The sequence below is a fragment of the Ascidiella aspersa genome, chromosome 6 (genome assembly GCF_963924565.1).
Source record: "Ascidiella aspersa chromosome 6, kaAscAspe10.2, whole genome shotgun sequence".
In the NCBI taxonomy this organism is placed as follows: domain Eukaryota; kingdom Metazoa; phylum Chordata; class Ascidiacea; order Phlebobranchia; family Ascidiidae; genus Ascidiella; species Ascidiella aspersa.
Genome location: NC_139452.1, coordinates 32,467,026 through 32,488,303, shown reverse-complemented (window position 1 = coordinate 32,488,303; position 21,278 = coordinate 32,467,026). Strand labels below are relative to the sequence as shown.

The window sequence follows — 21,278 nt, the reverse complement described above, 5'->3', positions numbered from 1 at the left end:
ATGTGGACCAATCAGTTTGGTAAAATAACAAACCAAACTGGACTCACAATCAACAAGGTAAGCTTTTAATTTCACCAAAAAAACAAGATGATTTTATCACAAGTTCAACAAAAACAAGTTTAACAATTCTAGGTTGATCTATCAACACAAAATAATGGAAAAGTTATTTCAATGAAGACATTTCAGTACAATGACTTCCAAGCAACTTTAAATGCACTGAAGCCAATGACTGAATATTCAATTAAGGTGAGCTTTTGCACAACAAATCACTTTTACAGTATTTGTCACAAACTTTTGGTAAAAATATTATGTTTCAGATCATAGTTGAATTTATTGGCTGCAGCAACTTTTCAGTTGAAAGCAGGTTAAACTTGACAACAAGAGCAGTAATACTTCCAGATGCAGTTACAAGTGCATCGGTGATCTCAAGCAATCCTTGTCTGTTGCAAGTAAACACAAACCACACAAACATCATCTACTATAATGTGAGTGATTTCAAATTTAAAATACAACTCAATGTGCTATGATATGTTGTTTTTTTGCTTTTATCTTCAAATTCTTATCTTAAACTTTGTGAAATTTATTTATTTATATGTATACACATATAATTTACCCATAACTTATATTTTAAAACAGCCAATCACGTAATATTTCTTGTTTCCAGGTTTCAGCGTCTAGTAAAACACTAACAACACTTAAACAATTTGAAGTGAGCGAAAACCCACAACTACGAATAAATACATCGAAGCATCAAGAAGAAAGCGATATTACTCTAAAAGTAAGATCTACATTTGTGACTAGTATATTAAAATCATGGTACAACTGCATTTAAATTTATATTACTAACTGATAGGTAGAAAAATTTAGCTTTTTTATATTATTTTATCAAAAAACAAATACTTTATTTTATTATTTCTTTTTTAAGAAGGGTTAATCTATATTAAACAGTAGGTTACAGTTATAGTTCTTCATGATTTTGCCCTTAAAACGTTTACAGCAGTCTTACAAATAAACTTACAACTTTTATACCATTTAAAGTTTTATGGCTCGGAAAACATAAAAAAAATATATTTTTTTCAGATCCAAACCGTTTTCTGTGAAGGGTTAAGTGTTTGGAGTGAGGTCAAGGGTCAATGTCGTAAACCAAAAGTTCAAATCACACAAAGTACAACTTTCACCACAAAAATACGTGATACAGGTCAAAAGACAACTGCATCTGGTAAATTGACAAGTGCTTTATTACAAAACTCTCAAAACTAGGGGTTGTACAAATAGTTTCAGGGGTTAAGAGTAGGCCGACTTTATTAATACAAATCTGAAAATCCAGCTGAACTGTTTAAGGACAATCTGTATAGTATGGAATATCAATAAAATGATGATTTTTATAAATGTAGACTAAGCAGTACGTTGTGTGGTAATATTTTTTGTCGATAGCTGTATTTTTCTAATTCTAAATTTTGCAATCAAATGGCATTGTTTAATGAGAAATTGTATTTTAATTTTGCGAAATTTTGGACAACTTTGCTTCTTCAGGTCAAAATAATAACAAAAATAAAGTAAAAGGCTTTTGTGGATATGTTCGACGTGATTCGACACAACTTACTTAAGCTAAGGTGCAAAGCAGACACACAGAAAATGTTATTTTTACCACTTTTAAGTTTTGCTATGAAACTGAAAGGGCTGCAGAGTGAAGAGTTTGGGAAACAATCCTTTATAATTCAATTCTCAGTCATGCACATACTTCTTTAAAAAAATATCCACTGTCACAAACTTTAAAAAATAAATGCTTCAATGTATGACAACACTATTTACAGTAAAAAAAGTAACAGTTTCATAAATGTCTGCTATATATTTTTTTAAATTAGGCCGTTTATTGCGTTAATAGCATTTACAACAAAACACTTCCTATTTTTTTACTCCAGAAAGCAAATCTGGTGCAATTGTTGGATCAATCTGTTCTGCAATCCTTGTTGTGTTGCTTGTTTCTGCTGCTGTTTTTCTTTATAGAAGGTAGGCGACTTACAAGCACACAGTGCAATAAATTAACATGGTCGGTTAGGGATGCCTTGAGAGCTACTTATGTGCTTGTGATTTATTGAATGCATAGGAATATAACTTTTATCTTAACTAGCAACTACATTGAAGCCTTATAAAATAAAACTTAAGTTTATTCAATTAAAACATAGTAATTTTGAAATTTTGATTTGCTTGGGTCGTTTAAAATATACCGCCTATTATATCGACTGTAAAATAACTACATTTTTTAGATTATAGGTAGCATTTCTTATAAACAGTATTTAATGTCTGCACTGAATTACAGATTATGTTTATAATTTTTTATAGATAATTATAGTATGGCATTATGTAAGGCTTTCTTAGCCATTAAACAGTTAACTTATCAGCCCTATAAACCAATGTGATGCATCATATTACAGGAAGCGGCGTAGTGCCAAGAATGTTGTGCCCACAGGACTTAATTTCGCAGGTTTGTTGTTAGGTCTAGAAGTTTGAAGTGTTGATTAAACGATCTTATTATGATTTAGCTATAAAATATGCTATTGTGATTTTATATACTTAATAAACTCATAAATGTATAGCAAAGCAGATTTACAGTTAAAAGTACCATTTTTTGGTCGTAGGATTAGGCTGATGCCTGTAACTTGCTTTAACCTCTTCTGTTTATGGACCTATACATAGATAGTTAATCACAGTCAATTTTATTGCAGCTGTTAATACATCAGCTGAATCTAATTTCTTAAGCATACAAGGTTGGTGTGATAATTGTTTTGTTAAAAAATACATAATCTCAAGGAGTTTAAGAGGACAAAAAGTATTTTTTAAATCTCATGTTTAAAAAATTTAATTTTTTAATTCTTTGTCTTTTGTATTTTTCTTAAATTTTTTTTCAATTTGAAAATACTAAAAGCAACTTGATGATGCAAATGGTTAAAAGTTGAATTATAAACATTTAGTGTTGTTGAGGTTTTTTTGTTTAACATGCTAAAATATTAGGACCCGGTTTCAATGTTGTTTTTATATTTCAGATGATAATGTACCAATGCGAAGTGCACCGCAGCCTTACATTGCACCAGGTCACAACTTAACAGTATTTTTAGTTTTACTTGCTTTTAATTAACCATACATGCATAGAATATTTGCCAGTGTAAGAATGACCAAAGTCAATAAAATACATTTAAGTCCTTTTTTTTAAATAACTTAAGTTGATTTTTGTCGTTTTGGCAAAATGACTTGACATTGACCTTTACATTGGTATTTTCATTGACATTAGTATTTTTATGAACTTTTTTTATTTTACAATATTTTGTAAACTAAGAAAACAATTTGCTTTCTATATGTTGCGTATAGGTTACTTATTTCTGAGTTATTGCTCATAATAATCTGATGTTTACAAGGTTTAACGTTTATTTTATAACAAAGATTTGACTTGGAATTGACTTGCTCTAATTATGGCTTTAACAAATGACTTGGCTGGGACTTCAGTCTTTTTAAATTGACTTGTTTACAACACTGGGTGTTTATTGTCGAAATATTTCTCAGGGTTGAACGAGTTTTTCAATTTTAATAGCCCAATATTTTAGTTGGATGATAATGACTTGGAATTTAAAAATTACTTTAGGACTTAAACTTTTTTGCAAATTAATAACTTGAATTTTTTTTTCATGAATTGATTCAAGTTATTTTATAAGTAACTTGTCAAGGGGCTTGTTTACAACACTTCTGATATTTACAGCTAGCCACAATGCAATCTCACCAAACAGAAATCCTACTGTTGTAGAAAACATCACAAACCAAAGCAACCGGCGACGAAATGTGAGTGCCAACATATTTCTACATGTAAACTTTTTTCTTAATTTCTATATATTTTTTGCAGAATGCAGATGCTGCATATGAGAACTTTAACAGAGATGGAGTCGCCATCCAAAAGCCACAAAGTGAGTTTATGTTATTTGTCTTATTTTCAACGCAATACATAGGTTTATTGGCAGTTTTTTTTTTTTATTGTTAATTAAATATAAATCCATAACAAAATTTAAATATTCTTTATTTTTAAATGTTTAGCAATAACACATAAAAGTTACACTGATGGCCATAAGCTATTGCTGAAATTATTAGAAACAAAAAATATATAATCATTTTGTTGAATATTTTTGCCTTTATAACTGTGTTTAAAATGTAGGAATGTTTGAAAGTCCAAGCTCTATTTTCAATTTTTGTTTAATACATAGTTATAATACATTGTTATTATAAACATTTTTTGTGATATGTAGTTCAAAATTAAATATGATAACAAACTAACAAATATTGAAGTTATATTTCAATTAGTTTGAGTATAAAAGTAAACTATAAAATTCATAAAGAGATGTTCAAAATGTTACTAACTTCCATATGGGCTTAGTATTCCTAAAAAGTCAAAACAACATCATTTTTTAGAACAATGGAAACTGAAAACTGCATATGAACTTAAAGCAGCGAACAACATGAAGTTATTTAACGAAGAGTTTCAAGTAAATATTTTGGTTATAAAAGAAATAGTGGTAGATGCTACGGTACTAATTATATATATTATGGTTTCAACCAGACTTTAAAACAAAGGCTAGGTTAACAAATGTACTGTAAAAAATCAGGAAAAAGATTCTTGGTTGTCCATCTATGTGAAATACTATTTATTTTGGCCAAATATTTGTTAGGATGTATAAAAACCTCAGTATCATATAACAGAGGGCAGCAACCAATGTTAATCGCCATGCCTACCTTTCAAACAAGGTTCCATTGACTTTTTAAACTATACAAATATGCCAAAAAATCCTATTAGACTAGTATTTTTATGTATATCAGTATTTTTCTTTGCTAGCAAGTTTTTATTATATATCCCTTATAGTTGCCTGTCCTGAAAGTATTGTAAGAATATTAAGCTAAGCCAAAACAGAAAGTAAAAAATATGTTTTATATGTTAAAATACTTTTGTCTGCGGCGCATTTTAAGTTACATTAATGTTCTTCCCCCTAATTACGTTTTTAAGCAATATGGGTATTCTTACTGTTAAAGACATTTTGATTAGTTTAACTTCTGCACTAAACCATGCCTGGTCTTCATACCAAGGTTAGGAACCATTGTATAATGCCGACATATTGTTACAGGAAATAGTTAAAACTAGCCAAAGCAACACCAGTAAAAAACATCTCTCACAACTGCCACAAAATGCTGAAAAGAACAGATACAAGAACATATATTCTTGTAAGTTCAACAATAATTTTGGTATTTTTTGTCTTACCTTAACTTAACTATGAAGTTTTAATTGTAATTGTTTTAAATTGTAATTCTAATTCTAACTTATTTAACTTATTAATGTAATTCTTTTAAGTTGTAATTCTATTGGACAGGATTGCCTATATGCAGTAATTATTTACTTATATACAAGAACTTTAACAAGCATTATTTTTAAAAATAGAACTATTTGAAGTGCTACGAGAAGTAGAAATAACCGACTTTTGTTAATATACAGTTGACCATGCAAGAGTTGTACTCAGGGGCCAAGGACAGGACGATTACATAAACGCTTCTTTTATCGAGGTAAAGTTTGTCATTTTAATTGTGACAATTGTCAGACACCACAAAATTTATAACATTGTTGTTGTTATCCTTATTGCTATGTGAAAAATCCAGCAAAGTGCAATTGAAAATAATGGATTGCAGGACTTAAAAAACACTTTTATTTTTCTCAATAGTTTTAAAAATTTTAAAGTGTCTGTCAACCAGTTTAAATCTTCATTATCTTTAATTTTTTTATCGTCGAACTTATGTTAATTAGAAAGCACTAGAAAAGTTTAATTTGAAATAAAGGGCAATCGCCTTTATTTAACAATAATGTCTTGTTATTGAGGTAAAATATCCCAGTATTTGTGTTGCGTTAAATTAAATTATTGTTGGTGTTATTGATATTGCGGCTTTTTCTTTCAAGCCTTAAAAACCAAGATTTGGTGTAACATTTGTTTTGTTTCTGTATTCAAAGACATTCACGTTAGTCACCTCAGTCCATTGATGAACACTTCTTTATAAAAACAGCATCAAAAATAGTTTTTTACTGTGTTTATATTTAACAGTTAAACTAGACACAGTCTCAACATTATGTAGTCATATATATAGAATACCCAAAAAAGGCCAAATACGTTTTTAAGCCCTTGCAGAAGTGTATAATTTGATGTGTTTCGAATAACTCGTTATTTAGTTTTAACTTAAAATACCATTTTCAAAAAAATCCCTACTTCTCTATGGTCTTTGATATTCATTCTACGCTTAACTATACCCTCCAGCCATTATGCTAACATTTATTTATTTTTTTCACAGGGATATTCAGAGAAGAATAAGTTCATAGCATCTCAAGGCCCCAAGCCAAACACTATGGGTGATTTCTGGCTGATGGTTTGGCAACAAAATGCTTCAATCATCGTCATGCTGACTGGAATAAAGGAAAGGAACAAGGTTTGGTGAAAACAACTTTGCTTTATTGATTTCATAGCTTTGTGTATAAACATTTTGTGTTATACTAGAACTAGATTGTGTTTTACAAAGAAGGCTACTTTGCTTTTTGGAAAAATGTGTGTTCAGGATTTTTTATGACGTCTTAGGGGATATAAACTAATTTGCAAAAAACTGTATTCTTGTCTAATTGATGACAAACACCCAGATATATTATAAACTTTTGGCATTCTTATAAATTTGCAGTTTCATAACTTATAGAAGGCTGTTTTTATTACTATGGCAATATATACCAAATGAAATGAATGTTAGACTTCCCATAGACCTTTAGAACAAAGTCGGGAAATAAAATACATATTTTGAAATGCCTCGAAATATAATCTACTTGTATAACTACAGAAGTTTCAACTAGGGCTATTTTTAAATTGTTGCAGTCTTTTGAAAATTCTTAAGAGGGCACTGAACAAAACTTTCACATGAGCTTTAAAATTGCATTTAACAAACAGTGCTAAATAAACCTAAAAACCAACAACATTACTTTAGTGTTTAATACTTGGTAATAAATACATATGAATTGTGAAGAAATAAATAACAAAATATTACATTTCGGGTTAATAAGTCACCTAATTTATGTGTTTTTAGGCAAAATGTGCGAAATACTGGCCGGATCCTGGAACTAGTTTTCAACATGGAAAGATTAAAGTTACTTGTGATGAGGAAAATATTTTGGGAGGAATCATGAAAAGAAAACTCAGCATCAGCAATGACAAGGTTTTGTCTAATTGAATATTGACTTAGCTTATAAAAAAATTTTAATAACCTAATTGTTTGTTAGTAGTGTTTTTAAAATAATCTGTTTTAATCTACCTAAAAAAAATTGTTAAATGAAAATTTCAAGACACCAAAATTTTTTTCGATGTTTATTTTTAAAAAAATTAAAAAAAAATTGTTAAATGAAAATTTCAAGACACCAAAATTTTTCTTTGACCTCAGGACTTTACAAATTATTTGTTTTTTCAAGATGTTTATTTTAATGACCTAATTGTTTGTTAGTAGTGTCTCTATTTTATAAAATAGAGTAACCTATAGTCTTAAAACTAATATCTAAATTGTGTAGTTTATTGTTTTAATGGCAGGTATATATAAAAAGAAGTACTAAAAATATTTTATTTACAAAAAAACTTATGCAAAAATTGTGTTTGGCCAAACGAAACCACCTTAAGATATCATGTATTTTTTAATCAACCTAAATTGTTTTATACCAATGTAATGTTTGTTATTGCAGAAAACACAAAAGGTTACTCAGTTTCTTAAGACAGTGTTGTGTGTTCTTAAATCAACAATACCCCGCAATTTCATTCCCTTCCCAAGCCACAGTGTCTTATTACTTTAAGGAAACGCGTAACGTGACTCAGTTCCAATACACAACCTGGCCCGACCATGGAATTCCAACTACAACTTCAGACATGGTTTACTTGAGGAGAATGGTGGAAGAAAAACACGACAAACAAGCTCCTGTTGTCGTCCATTGCAGGTGGAAATGTTTGTGTGATTTATTAAAATAAAATCTTAAAGGATTTTAATGAAAAAAAAAAAGATATCATAATTAGTACAGCTTTCTGGGCTTTGATAAAATTCAGTCCTAGTTAAACCTGTACAATATTAAATTAATCGTGCACAAAGAAAACTTAATATTAAGAAAGCTAGTACAGTTTTAATATACTGTTCCTAGACTTTAACACTGTGTTTAGACAGCAAAGAAAAAATAATGTTATGAAGGTTTGACTAAGCTTGAAAAAACAGAAGTGTTGTTTAAGCTTGTGTACAAAACCAAAAATAAGTTTGAAATATTAGTTGCCTTGTACCAGACATCTCTAACCCTTTAAAAAATATGCGTTTTAATCCACTAAATATATTGCAGGTAAAAACTAAGATATGATTCATTTAGAGAAAGCTTTAAGACTTTTAATGGAAAAAAGTATGCCAATAAGAAATAACAAAACTTTTCAGGGTTTTAAAATTTATCTTTTTCTAGTAAAACCTGTGCACTCTACAATCATTATAATATACAAATAGAACTTTATATTTTTCCAATGCAAGAAAATATAGTTCCTGTTAACAAACTTTGTGAACACAATAACAAAGCAAAGAATAATATTCATATCCCAAATAAAATTATGAAGTTTTGACTAAAATTACAAAAGTGTTATTTTAAGCTTAAACCAAAAGCAGATTGGAGTTAAATGGACAACACATATAAAGACAAAAAAGTTTGCCCAATTGGTTTGCATTGTAGCTTCTATAATAAATCTGCTTTTTTAATCTATTAAAAAGTATAAAACCACACTAGCTCTGCATTTAGTCGTTAAGACTTTTGCCAATAGCAATTGTCAACCTTGTAAAATAACACTAGTGCTGGATTCAGCCAGGCTTGTCACAGTTTATTGTATTTCACCGCCACTATTTTTTTGCACTGTTGTTATTATTGGTCAACATTGTTAACCCCCCTCCCTAGTGGTGGATCCACTTATGTTATATATGTATTATCGCTTTTATTGTTTTGTATTGTCTTTATTTTTTTGTGGTATAATTAGTACTTATCATCATTGTCACTTACCACTGTTTAAATATTTATCATATTTCAATGTTTTGCGGTATAATTAATATTATTAACATTGTAAAATACCTATATTGCTGTTAGGTATACTATCACATTTTATTGTATTGTACTGTTATTAAAACTGGTCAAATAAGTCTAGTGCTGGAGTGCTTCATACTAGCCTTATCACATTTCATTATTTTATATTGTTATTATTATTGGTCAACATTGTCACATACCATTAGTGTTGGAGTCGGTTGTATTATCTAGGTATTTGTCAGATTTTATTGTTTTGTAAGGTCATTATTATACTTTAATAATGTCATATACCTCTAGTGCTGGAGTAGGTCGTACTGGAACTTACATCGCGATGGACGTTTCGTTCGATCAACTCGACGCAGAAGAAAATGTTGAAGTTGCTCGAACTGTGATCAATATGAGGGAGAACAGGACGGAAATGGTCCAGACTCTGGTAACATTATACTTTTTGTGGCACTAACAGTACTTATCGTGACGTGTCAATTAACGGACAAGTGATGTCCGATACTTTTTTTTTTTTTTTCGACACTAGTACCAGATAATTTAGATAAAACAGGGCAACGAATCAGGCCAATGTTCAATTTCTCTATTAGAGACAATTATTATTTTTCTATTACACAACTTTATGCAGGTAAAACATTAAATCTTAAACACTGTTATAATTTTTTTTTTTTATTGTTTTGCTTCAATAATTTGGCTACTAAAAATAATATTATTTTAGTATAGCAATAAAATAATATAAATTGGTTCAAAATTATTTAAGGTATTTAATCTTCAAAATTTTGTATTTAATCTTAAAACTTTTATTTCTCTTCAAAATTTTGTTTTCTGTAATTTAGCATTGATGGTAATTTCCACATACTTAGAATTGGCCACCAATGTTTAACTTCCTTTTTTATTATTCCAGCAACAATATGTCTTCATCCACAAGCTTATAATGGAACATGAAATGTTTCCGGCAAGTGATCGGACAACAACTGAACTATCGGATCTCACTGAAGATGACTTGTAAGTAATACATATAATAACCCTAAGTGTCAATAGCAGCAACAAGTCATTTTAAAATAACTCCAAGTCGAGTTATTTGAAAACCCCAAACTTTAGTTGCCAAGTCATTGGTTCCCAGTCAAGAATTTACACAAAAATAAAATGTTAAACTAATTCAATTGGTAAACTCGGCCAATTATGAGCAATAACTAAACTAAAAATAACAAAAACACAATTTACTGGGTGAAAATTGTTTTATAATGACTCTTAAGTGTGTTGACAAATAACTTAAGTCCAAGTCAAGTCTTTTTAAAAAATAACCTAGACATATTATTGCTGCCAGGCATTGTATTAATTATTATACGTACTGACATTTTGATGATCTATTAAGTTCATCAGGGCAATAATCTTGCAACTGGGCGCAAAAAAAATATATATATGCGGTCACGACATTTATGTATAGTTATAATATGTAACCTGGTTAAACCAAAAAAATCATGTAAAAGTTTGTTTTCAACTTGCAAAAAGAGTGAATGTTTTTTCCTAACCAAGAATTGCCAAAATACATCACATTTCGTGTTACTTTAAAAGTAAAAGAATTAAAGCTAGAATGGCAACACTTTAATCTGCAGAGGTCTATATTGAAGATTATTTAGATATCCCTGCAACAGAAAAGTAATCGAAGTTATATTTCAGACCTAAAATCAGCATTGAGGAGTTTAACTTACTTCAACAGATTCAGTCACAATCAAAAGGTGATTATTGTTGTTAGTAAATATCAGTTGTTAAATTGGCAAATTTAAAATGTTTCTTACATTATTTTCTCATTTTTGCTTCTAGATAAAGCAACAAGTTTGCTTGAAAGGAGCACAGTGATACAGGTAAGGTGCAAATGTATTTCTATTACAAATAACAAACATCATTGCCTGTAGTCCTTATAACTATAGTGCTTTTACGCTAAATATTAACCCAGCCAAATCTAGGCTTGTGTCGGTGCCAATTACATAACATTTAACTGTTATATTTTTTGTGTTTTAATGTGTTTCCATTCTAAATAACAAAGGTTATTGCATAGAGTTCTTAACCCATTTGGAAACTGCACGGCTATAATTCCGTGGTTTGTTGAATATGACCAGGAATAGACAAGTGTTGTGTTATCAGTGCAGATACAATATCAAATTGTCTAATATAAAGACGTCATTGTATATTGCTTTAAAATGTTGTACATTTTGCTTAAAATATTAGATATCCATACTGAAGTAAAGCAAGTAGTTTAAAGAGCAGCTAGGACTTTGGAATTTTTGAGCTTGTTTATTTTAGTATGTTTACTTGCATTACCATTGGTATAACCTTTAAATCTTACCTATCAGTGTTTTAGACTTGTGTTTCAATTATCAGCTGTTGTTGATATTGATATATACATTTCTTATGGTAAAAGTATATGATGTTAGGTTTCTGAATTTTAAAGTATCAATAACAAATTACATGAAGTAATATCAGTGACAGAATGCTTTATGGCTTTGAAATTTTGTGTTTTTTTTGTATTTTAATTTCCAGGGAGACAGCTGTTCTACAACCTTTATTACATCACAATCAACTTCTTGTGACAGACAAGCAGAGTTCTGGAAGTCAATGATTTATCAACAAGTCAACACTGTTGTGTGCTTGGAGGTAAGTTGGTGTGAGTGAAAAATATGACAAAATTGTGTTTATAATATAATAAACGTACAAAGCGAAAAGTAAAAAATAATAATTTATTTTTTTTTATTTTAGTTTTTTCTATGCATCGCCTTTTTAATTAATATTAAATTTAATTGCAATAAATTAGCAAACTTTTGAACAAATAGGTTGGTTATTGAATGTTTTTTTAATTTTTTTGATATTTAAAATATTTGTTCAATCACACGTTTTTGAATTTGTTTGCGAGAAATGTTTTATTAATTCTAAAGCTTTGTTTAAGGCCTTGGTAATCAATGACTTATTGCATAGAAATTATTCTATAAATTCTGGCATTCTAACAAATGGATTGGTGATTGAATATATATAATATTAAAAAGAATTGCTTGGTGGCTTGTAGAGCATGGGTTAATTTTGAAAGGTAAGAGTTCATAACTTAAGAAATGATTAGCGGAAAATCATTAAATTGTCTAACACATAGTTTCACATGCATTCAAACTAATATAGACAAACCACTGACTCATAAATTCAATGGCATTAAGTTTTCCTTTTATATCTTACAATGCGGTTGTGAATAATGGTCTTGGGTCAAACCCTGGGTATCAATTGTTCACTATTTTCACTTTCCAATGAAACTTCCAGAAATACAAATAACTATTATGGCATAAAGTATTTCCGAATCGTTTTAAAAATAGATAAATATTTTGATTTAATCAACTGTTATGGCTTTGATACTTTCATTGAAATGACAAATCAATGATTGTAAAATATTTTATATAACAATACATATTTGTGTGAAGACAATAAGGAAAAGTATTTGTTGTCTTTTTTACTTGATAAAGTTTAATCTGCAAAGTTGTTAAAATTTCTGTAAAAAATCTTTCTCTCTGTACAGCTTTACCCAGCTGACCTAATTCTGGCGGGAGAAATATTCTGTCTAACCATAATTTATTGTGTAACTTTTTTGAGCCAATAAGGCAAAGTTTTTATTGACTTGTTAAACTTTAATAATCCAAATGTTTTAAATATTTATTTCTGTACAGCCTTATGAAGCTGACATTATTACTACAAGTGGAGGTGAAATGGTGGATTTTGGAGATGTGAAACTCACAATTAATTCAACGAATGATCGAGGAAGTTTTGTTGAGAGAACTGTGAAAGTGGAGATGACGTCACCACTTAAGGTGGAGCTTTGCGACAATCTAAATACAACAATAAAATCCATGGAGTTGTTATTCAAGCTTTAACATTGGTCATATAACCTAAACCAAGCTGAATATAATTGAATGAATACTGAGAAACATTTTCAGCATTTTTAAACAATGTTGCTTTAAAACCTTGTTTTTTAAAACTTGATTTAAATTTTTATAGTTCAAAATTACCACAGCATGTAATGTTGTCTGCCTATAGTTCCGCATGCTTTAAAACATGATTTTTTCAAACTTAAATTAAACTTTCATAGTTAATAATTGTATAGTCCATTATGCCTTAAAATTGGAAACTAATGTTCATGTTTCTGTAATTTCTTTGATTGCAAATTCTGTCTTTTTTTCTCTGGAATTAGTTACTTCGTTACTTCTTTGCAACACAATACACCGTTTTTTTTAGTAATTTTAATAAAAATATTAAAGCCATAATATTGGATAGTTACTTCTGTTTTAAAATAATTTTTCTGAATAATAAAGTGTTTATGTGATAATGTGTACTTAAACTATTGACCAACCAACCATAACATCCAAAATGCTGCTATTTAAATCACTTGTTATTTTAGCCGGTGTGTTTTCACCAACAGGAAAAAATTGATGTGAAGTACCTGGTTCTGAACACCTGGAAAAATGTCAACGTCCCTCCAAGGTCAAAGTTGATGTTGCAGCTGATGGATGAAGTTCAAAGGTCGCAAGGGGGTCCACAAGGTGGCAGTAAAGTGATGGTTCAATGCAGGTAAATACACAAGGTGGCAGTATAGTCGGGTTCTGGACTCAACAAAGCTAATTTTAATTTTATTTGACCTGAGTCGGACTCTGAACTTGTGGAATAAGTTGTAAAGGTTGAATAACATATTGTGGAAAATGTTTCAACCAAGTATTGCTGTGGATGAATCATATGACACCTCTTTGAGGAGGGGATTGCTGTACCCTTTGATTAAGTGAATGTTTGGAATGTAGGCTGCAGATTCATAACCCGACTCAGGACTTAAAATTGTACATTTACCGGAGCCGGTCTCTGTTTGTTATTACCCGACTCGCCGATTTAAATGTAGGCCAGTTGTTGGTAAATCTCTACATTTAAATACGACTCTAAACAGTGACAAAAACCAGGATGCTGTATATGCCTGACACACAGTGTTACAAACAAGTCATTTTGAAATGACTTAAGTCCCAGTCAAGTCATTTCCAAAAAATTCATTTGCAAAATTAAAAAAAATAGAACCTGCCAATTTAAAAAAACTGCTTACATGAAATAAACTAGAAATTGTAGTCCCTCAATGCCTTAAAACTACAATGTTATTTGTTTACTTAACCTGTTGTTCAAAATATCAATGTTTTCAGCGACGGAACTGTGAGGACCGGCACCTTCATCGCTCTGATAAACATTCTGGAAAGATTGAAAGCTCAGAATAAAGTCGATGTTTTAAGAACCGTGAAAGATCTGAGGGACCTGAGACCAAACATGGCGGACAACCTGGTTAGTTAGACAATTGGTAATCCAGTGTTTCTCAACCTTTTTCTCGGCAGCCCAAGTTTTAAACGTTAAGCACAAAAGCCTTGAAGATCTGATTCTTTCCACTAAACTCTTAAGCGAAAAAAACATAAGACGTAATGAAGTTAAAATGTAATTAAAATAAACACTTCTTCATGTTGTTTATGTGATTTATTTCAAATTTGGAAAAATCTTTTTTAGAACCAAACTCAATAAATCTGAGAAACCTTGGATTAACACCTTGGAACAGTTTATTGTCACTTAAATATGTTTCCTTGTTGTACAATACCATTCCAAAGAGCCATTTAAACTTATGTTAGTTGCTATATTATTATAGATAACCTGTTAAGATAAATAAAATAGCATGCATATATTTATCATTATTTAAAAAAATTGTTCAACACAAAAGTTCAATCTGGTTTATACCTTTAAACCTAGTTTATTGTGATATTGCAACAACAAATATATTGTGTGAATATGCCTAAGACCCAATAACTTGTGTTTTTTACCAGGAATGCTACAAGTTCATATACTTGGTGATCATGGAGTATCTTTCTTCGTTCAACACTTATGCAAACTACAAATAGGAACCAGAACAATTGCACTTCAAACTATTACTTTTAATTTTTTATCCTTGTTTTTTCACTGAACTTTTTATATTTCTTATTTATCAACTGAGCTTTTGGTTGCTTTGGTTTTTATTTTTTGATGAAGAGATGAATTAACAGAACACACAGAAACACTTGAAATATATTTATTTTTCTTGACTTCAGTAGCTAGTATATATTTTCACACTTTTTGTTTTTTGTTTTTTCTTCTATATGTGTGTGTGTTTTACACTTTTCGAAAGGCTTACCAAAACCAGTTGGCCTAATCACGATTATTGTGCAATATTTATTTAGATCTGTACCATAATGTCTTGGTTTATTTTTTTTTCTGGTTCAAAATACAATGTTTTCCTTTTAGATGACTACGCACGCACGCATGCACACACACTAATATATATATATATAAGTAGATTAGTTAGGCACATTTGCAAAAAAGAATCCATTTATTTTTTTTTAAATATACATTTTTTAATTTTTATCCTATGTATTTCTCTATAGAATAAATGGACGTTTTATGAGGCTCGTTAATTTATATTTTGTATGTTTTTCTTGAGGTGTTTCTCGTGCGCAATAGGAGTGTAGATGTAAATGTAATTATAGCATTTGTTAATTTGAGGCAGAATATGTTTCATTAAAAGTGCCACCAATTATTAAACTACTGAAAAGAACTTTTAATATTGTATTCCGATAAATACATTACAATGTTTTGCAACTACTAAAATAAAATGTTGCATTTCTAACTGAACTTTCCAAATGTTTAAAGAGCAACTTTAAATTTGTTTTATAAATGTGGCACCAAAGATGTTCCTTTATATTTCCTTTTTCTTTTTACAAGAACAGCCCAGGAATAATACGTCTAAAAAATGCCAAATAAACAAAATGCCAAAATAAACTAACTACTGCTTCATGAGATTTAATAGTTAAGAAACGTTGAACTTGCAATGATGGTGGAAATATGATTCATGTATATTTTTAGATGTCTTATTATCTAACGGCAACGTTTTTGTTAAACTATATACAATCATCTTTTTATATTTTTATTATTGCTTACAAGCAAACTGTGTTTCTCCTGTAGGGTTTTCCATATATCTTATTTTTCTCAGTGTTTTTGTGCTTTTTTGTATTTTATTCGAGTGTGAAATCTTGTTGTTGTGTACATAAAGCAAATCACTGTCAGTTATTAAGGATTGTTTTTTACCAGGTGTATTATTTTTATTTAATATACTTTTATTGGTGTGGCAAGCACAACTGTATATTTTGTTAATTGTTGCACAATAAGTGTTGCCTGGCTCACTATAAACCTTCACGTTTTTGCAAACTAATCAACATAAGCTCAAAATGCAACATTTGGTAAAATCATGAAAGCTTACCGGTTAAGCAAAAATCAGATTCTGAACATTCTCAAATACCTATCGGCACCCTTGAGCTACGGTCCCGGCTGGACCGGAGGTCGTGAGTTCGAACCTCACTGCAGGCTACTTGTTTTTCTAGTCTGCCCTGCTTGCATCATAGATCGGTGAGTCTGCGATGGCTTTTGGTGTACTAATTATACGTTAGCCGTAATCGTTGGTCTAAAAGCAGCTGCGAAGGGCTAAATCTCAGATATTAACACACATATGTGTGATCGCAGGTCAGTTACTTGATAAAACTGATGTCCTTGTCATTCCGATTAGTTCCTATAGGAAATATTCGATTTAAAATATCCCGAAAATTGCGATGTCAGTTGGCTATAGGAGACCAGAAATACCGAGGAAAGATTTATTGCTTAACACATATAACATATAGGTTAGATTGGGTTAAGATTCCACGATACCTATCGGCACCCTTGATTGATAGTTTACCGATATCGAGATATAGAAAGGGCACACCATAAAATATGCATCAATTTTATTTTTGCATGTCAGTATTTTCAATCATTGAAATAATTATTCCAAAAAATGACAATAAAGAATGTGATACAATATACATCAATAAATTAAAGTTGCCAGTAAATTATAAAAATAAAGAAACTATTTTGGAATGAATTTTATTGTTCTAACCATAAACAAACAAAATATTAAGACCGAAAAATATAGTTAATACTAAGTGACGTTCTGGAAAATATTTTTTGAAGCTTAATATTTTTTTGCAAAAACTTTTAAGGGTTAAATATTTATTACAACTTCTGAACATCATGCCAAAATTAATGTTAAATCACTATGCACACTAAATAATTAAACACATCAAGAGATCACAAACAGATAAAACATAAAAAAAAAAGTTTATAGTTTTTTTTAGATTAATTTAAAAAATGGCAATAGTTTAAAATATTTGTTTGTGCACAATGATTTTTTCCCAATCCATAATGCAATAAGTAAACACAAGAAGGCATATTCATAAAAAAAATAATACAATGAACAGTCAACTGTTTTTAATTTCAGCAAAATACAGTTTAGGTTTATATCAGTTAGTTATTTTTCCAATGACCTACAAAATATGGCAATATCCTATCCCAAGCAAAAACCCTAATAAAAACAAGCAGTCTTTCTTAACTATATTAACAGCCATCCAATTGAATGCCTTTCCCTAAGTAAACAGTAAAAAACGATATAGAAAGTTTGAATTTAAAATAAAAAATTTAGACCAAATTTTGTAAACATTTCATGAAAGAAAATATTAAATAAAGACTAGTTAAAACTCATTCTCGTTACAGCATTTTTAATCATTGTCTTTGTGTGGGACCCGAATGCATTAAGTAGGCATATCGGTGGAATTAACCAAGCGTTTAACATACACTAATAGCGTTCATAAACATAATAAGTTGAAAATTCAAAATGTTTTTTAACATTCCAAAATACCCTGCTATGTTTTTTTTAATATATGTTTTGATTTCTATGCATTCATGTATGGATCCTCCATTTCCAACGCATTTGGTTTAGCTCTTTGTGGAAACTCTGCAAATATAAACAAAAATGCATTCGATAACAAACAACATTTTAATGGCTGTTTTACTTGTAAGTATATAGTTGCACAACTTTTATTGTTTTGTAATAAAAACAACAGCTACAGTAGGGGTTCTAAACCTTTTTAGCCTAAAGAAATTTGCGCTGTGTCAACAACAAATTTTTAGAGATGACGTCATAAATTTAAGCCACAATGCAAATAGACAGAAATCTTCTGTTTCCGAAAATTTGAAGCGAACCTTAACTATATTTCGGGTAGAAACGTTTTACTTTTAAAACACCTTTCTTTGAAAATTTGATTACTTTTTAAATATACACTAAAACTTCAATTAGGCTTTCATGGACCCCTAAATCTATTTCACGGACCCCAAAGGGATCCATGGACCCCAGTTTATGAACCCCTAAGCTACAGCAACTGACAATAAAGTCATTATTACCAAGATGTTTTGTCTAATGTTGGATGTTATTGCCAGTTCATGGTAGTTGTCTGATTTAGGTGATGCTACTAAAAGTAACAAATCATTTGCATTTTAACTTTAAAAAGCGCCAATTCTAAAAAGCTTTCCAATTTTATAAATAATTTTTGAATGACACTTTATACCAGGGTTGTGGAACTGGTTAAAAATAACCAGAGTCTAACTCTGGCCAATTAAATAAAACTGAGTCGTTGAGTCCCGAGTCCGGCTGCCACTCTACAGCCTATGTAATTAAACTAAATCCAGGTGGATATTCAGCAATCCATTCAAATTTATTTATTCAAAAATACTTAAACTTTGACTTGTTATTTTACAAATGACTTGACTCTGACATTTGTCATTTCAAAATGACTTGTTTACAACACTGGTGGACATTTGTGTACGCACCTAAACTTTTTTGGGTTGTGGTAAGATTCTATGCTAGGTGTGCTAAAAATATGATTTTCGCGTCCATGTTCCACCCTCTATACAATTTTTATGATTGTCAAATATCCACCATATGCTATTCCACCCTTACAATTCGCCGTGGCTATATCAGCTTTGAAATTTGGTATTGTGCATGCTCAATTGGGGTCAAGTTAAAGAGCTTTTGTATTTTATTATACTGTTAAGCATTTGTAATAAGATGTATAATCCCCATGATGCTGCCATTTCTGTTTGTACTTGAAACATACTTATTATAGAACTCAAGTTGTGTTTAGGTTGCGTCAGGTATGAAGTTATTTACCATTTCTTTGGACGTTAACAGCCGTTGGGGAAGGTTCCATGGAAACTGTTTTCCTGTGAGTTGAAGGTTTGTAGATTTTAGTACTTTGAAACTTTTATTGACCAAACATTATGAAGTCAACACACACTAGTTGGTAACATTTTAAAGAAATTGTCACAACTTACTTTTTTAAAGAATATATGATTCCTAGAAGTGCAATAATGATTGCCACGGAAATGGCAGATATACTTCCAACAGCAGCATATAATGAGTCGGAATCTGTGTTTGGATAATAAAGTACAATATTAACTATGTTGCACTGAATGTATTTGAAATCACCTCGCCAGGAGTGGGCAATGGTTCGCTAGTCAGATCCCACCAACGCCAATCATCCGGCCCGCGACCTGTTTTTACTGAGAGGCCATTTCTCATATTTTTTTTGGTTATTTTAAGTAAGTAAAAGCAAATTTTTTTTTGTGTTTTATGCAAATCTTGTTCCTGTATCGAGTGTAACATGTAGTTCGGCAAAATAGTTTACTTTTATCCCTGATTAACAGTTGTTGCGGTTGTTATTATAAAATGTGGAAAGTTTACAGTTAACATTTAATGACACGTAGGGCCATAGATACTTTTCTGAGTTTGGTTTTGGCCCAGGACTAGAAAAAGGCTGTCCGCACCTGACGTTGTAAAATGTGTTTACTCAGATCTACTGACAATGTCGAAATTTCTTTTTAACATGTTTACGAAGTGTCTGGCCTTAACAATAGCAGCGGTGGTCCATTTTGCAGTTACAATTCTAACAATTGGTATTTGTTTTTACTATATATAGCAGCAATTATGTCAAGACTGAAAATGGTTCCAAAACAGTGTTACATTAAAGATTGTTAAGTGTTGCATCAAACTTTGCAACTTTTGAAAAAAAAATATTTCTATAACAAACAAATCAGGCCAGTATGTTAAACTTGATATTACAAGCATCAAACTTAAGTATATAAATTACTGAGAAAGAACACAGTAAAAAAATCAAACGTATTTTACACAATTGATAAAACCCTCAGTTATGTGTGTTTTATTATTGGATTTCACTTGACAACTTGTTAAAAGGAAAATATTTATTGTAATTTTTTATATATATTGCTACATGCTCTAGTGACATAAACAACTTTTCTAAAAATAGATGTATAAAGTATCTTAAAATATATTCATACTGTTAACAACAAATTTTGCGATTTACATTTGCCATCTTATTTTTGCTATTTGTTTCATTTCCAAAAATAAAATACATCTTAATTCTTACTTTTCACGCAGATGCTTTTGTTTGTGTAGCTTGGCGCAAGGCAGGATCCATTCACAGAAACAAACTCATTCTTGTCGTTGCATGAAACATCAGTTAAATCTTTGATCTACAATACAAGGAACAATATCAACCAGGTATGTCCGATACATTTCATTCCAAAATCAATTCCTAATATTCTGGACAAAAAGTGTCACAATCTTATTGGACACCAAATGACATTATTACTATGCCCACAAGCAAAATAGATAATATTAAATGATTAAAGGGCAATTTTATTCAGTTTATTGAGCCAAATGTACATTTTAGTCTGATACCAATGCCTGTTATTTTTGACAAAAAGTGTCACAATCTTATTACACCAAATTACCTTATTACTATGCTTAAACAATTAGATGAAATTTAAATATTTAAAAGGTAATTTTATCCAGTTTATTGAGCCAAATGTCGCTTTTAAGAAGTTTAGTTTCATGGGTGTTCTAGTATTTTTGTATAAATTTACCTTTTAAGGTAAAAATCGTTGCAGTAAATTATTATATTAAATTTGACACTGATACCATCCTAATCTCAGACAGGTATCGATACTAATACTTGTTATCGGGAATTGGCTCCGATCCGATATTGTTGAAAATACTTAGTGGCAACATGAATTAAGATGAATCGAGGAAACATAACGTTTTTCAATTAAAAAGTAATTTTACATATATTCTTACTGTAAAAACAACTTTTCCTCCACCCATATGATCTTTAAG

General features: G+C 30.1%; 1 protein-coding gene across 1 annotated transcript; it reads left to right on the top strand.

Moving 5' to 3' along the window:
* LOC146141325 (receptor-type tyrosine-protein phosphatase epsilon-like) lies at window positions 1–16,434 on the top strand. The gene is made up of 25 exons (XM_083392885.1): window positions 1–57; window positions 133–246; window positions 318–485; window positions 665–778; window positions 1,886–2,010; window positions 2,436–2,485; window positions 2,727–2,768; window positions 3,045–3,092; window positions 3,752–3,831; window positions 3,893–3,953; window positions 4,453–4,526; window positions 5,160–5,256; window positions 5,525–5,592; window positions 6,367–6,501; window positions 7,141–7,269; window positions 7,893–8,032; window positions 9,434–9,569; window positions 10,044–10,144; window positions 10,820–10,878; window positions 10,964–11,004; window positions 11,681–11,794; window positions 12,844–12,984; window positions 13,593–13,741; window positions 14,350–14,485; window positions 15,013–16,434. Exons 1-25 carry the CDS (start codon window positions 1–3, stop codon window positions 15,085–15,087), a joined length of 2,454 nt encoding a protein of 817 aa, XP_083249011.1. The 3' UTR covers window positions 15,088–16,434.
* The last annotated feature ends 4,844 nt before the right edge of the window (window positions 16,435–21,278 follow it).

What these genes read in the sequence shown, in the direction of transcription:
- LOC146141325 (XM_083392885.1), top strand. Translation starts at nt 1, where the DNA reads ATGTGGACCAATCAGTTTGGTAAAATAACAAACCAAACTGGACTCACA. An exon ending in GCTGTTTTTCTTTATAGAAG is followed by an intron (nt 2,011 to 2,435) that starts GTAGGCGACTTA and finishes ATCATATTACAG; the next exon opens with GAAGCGGCGTAGTGCCAAGA. An exon ending in TATTTAACGAAGAGTTTCAA is followed by an intron (nt 4,527 to 5,159) that starts GTAAATATTTTG and finishes ATATTGTTACAG; the next exon opens with GAAATAGTTAAAACTAGCCA.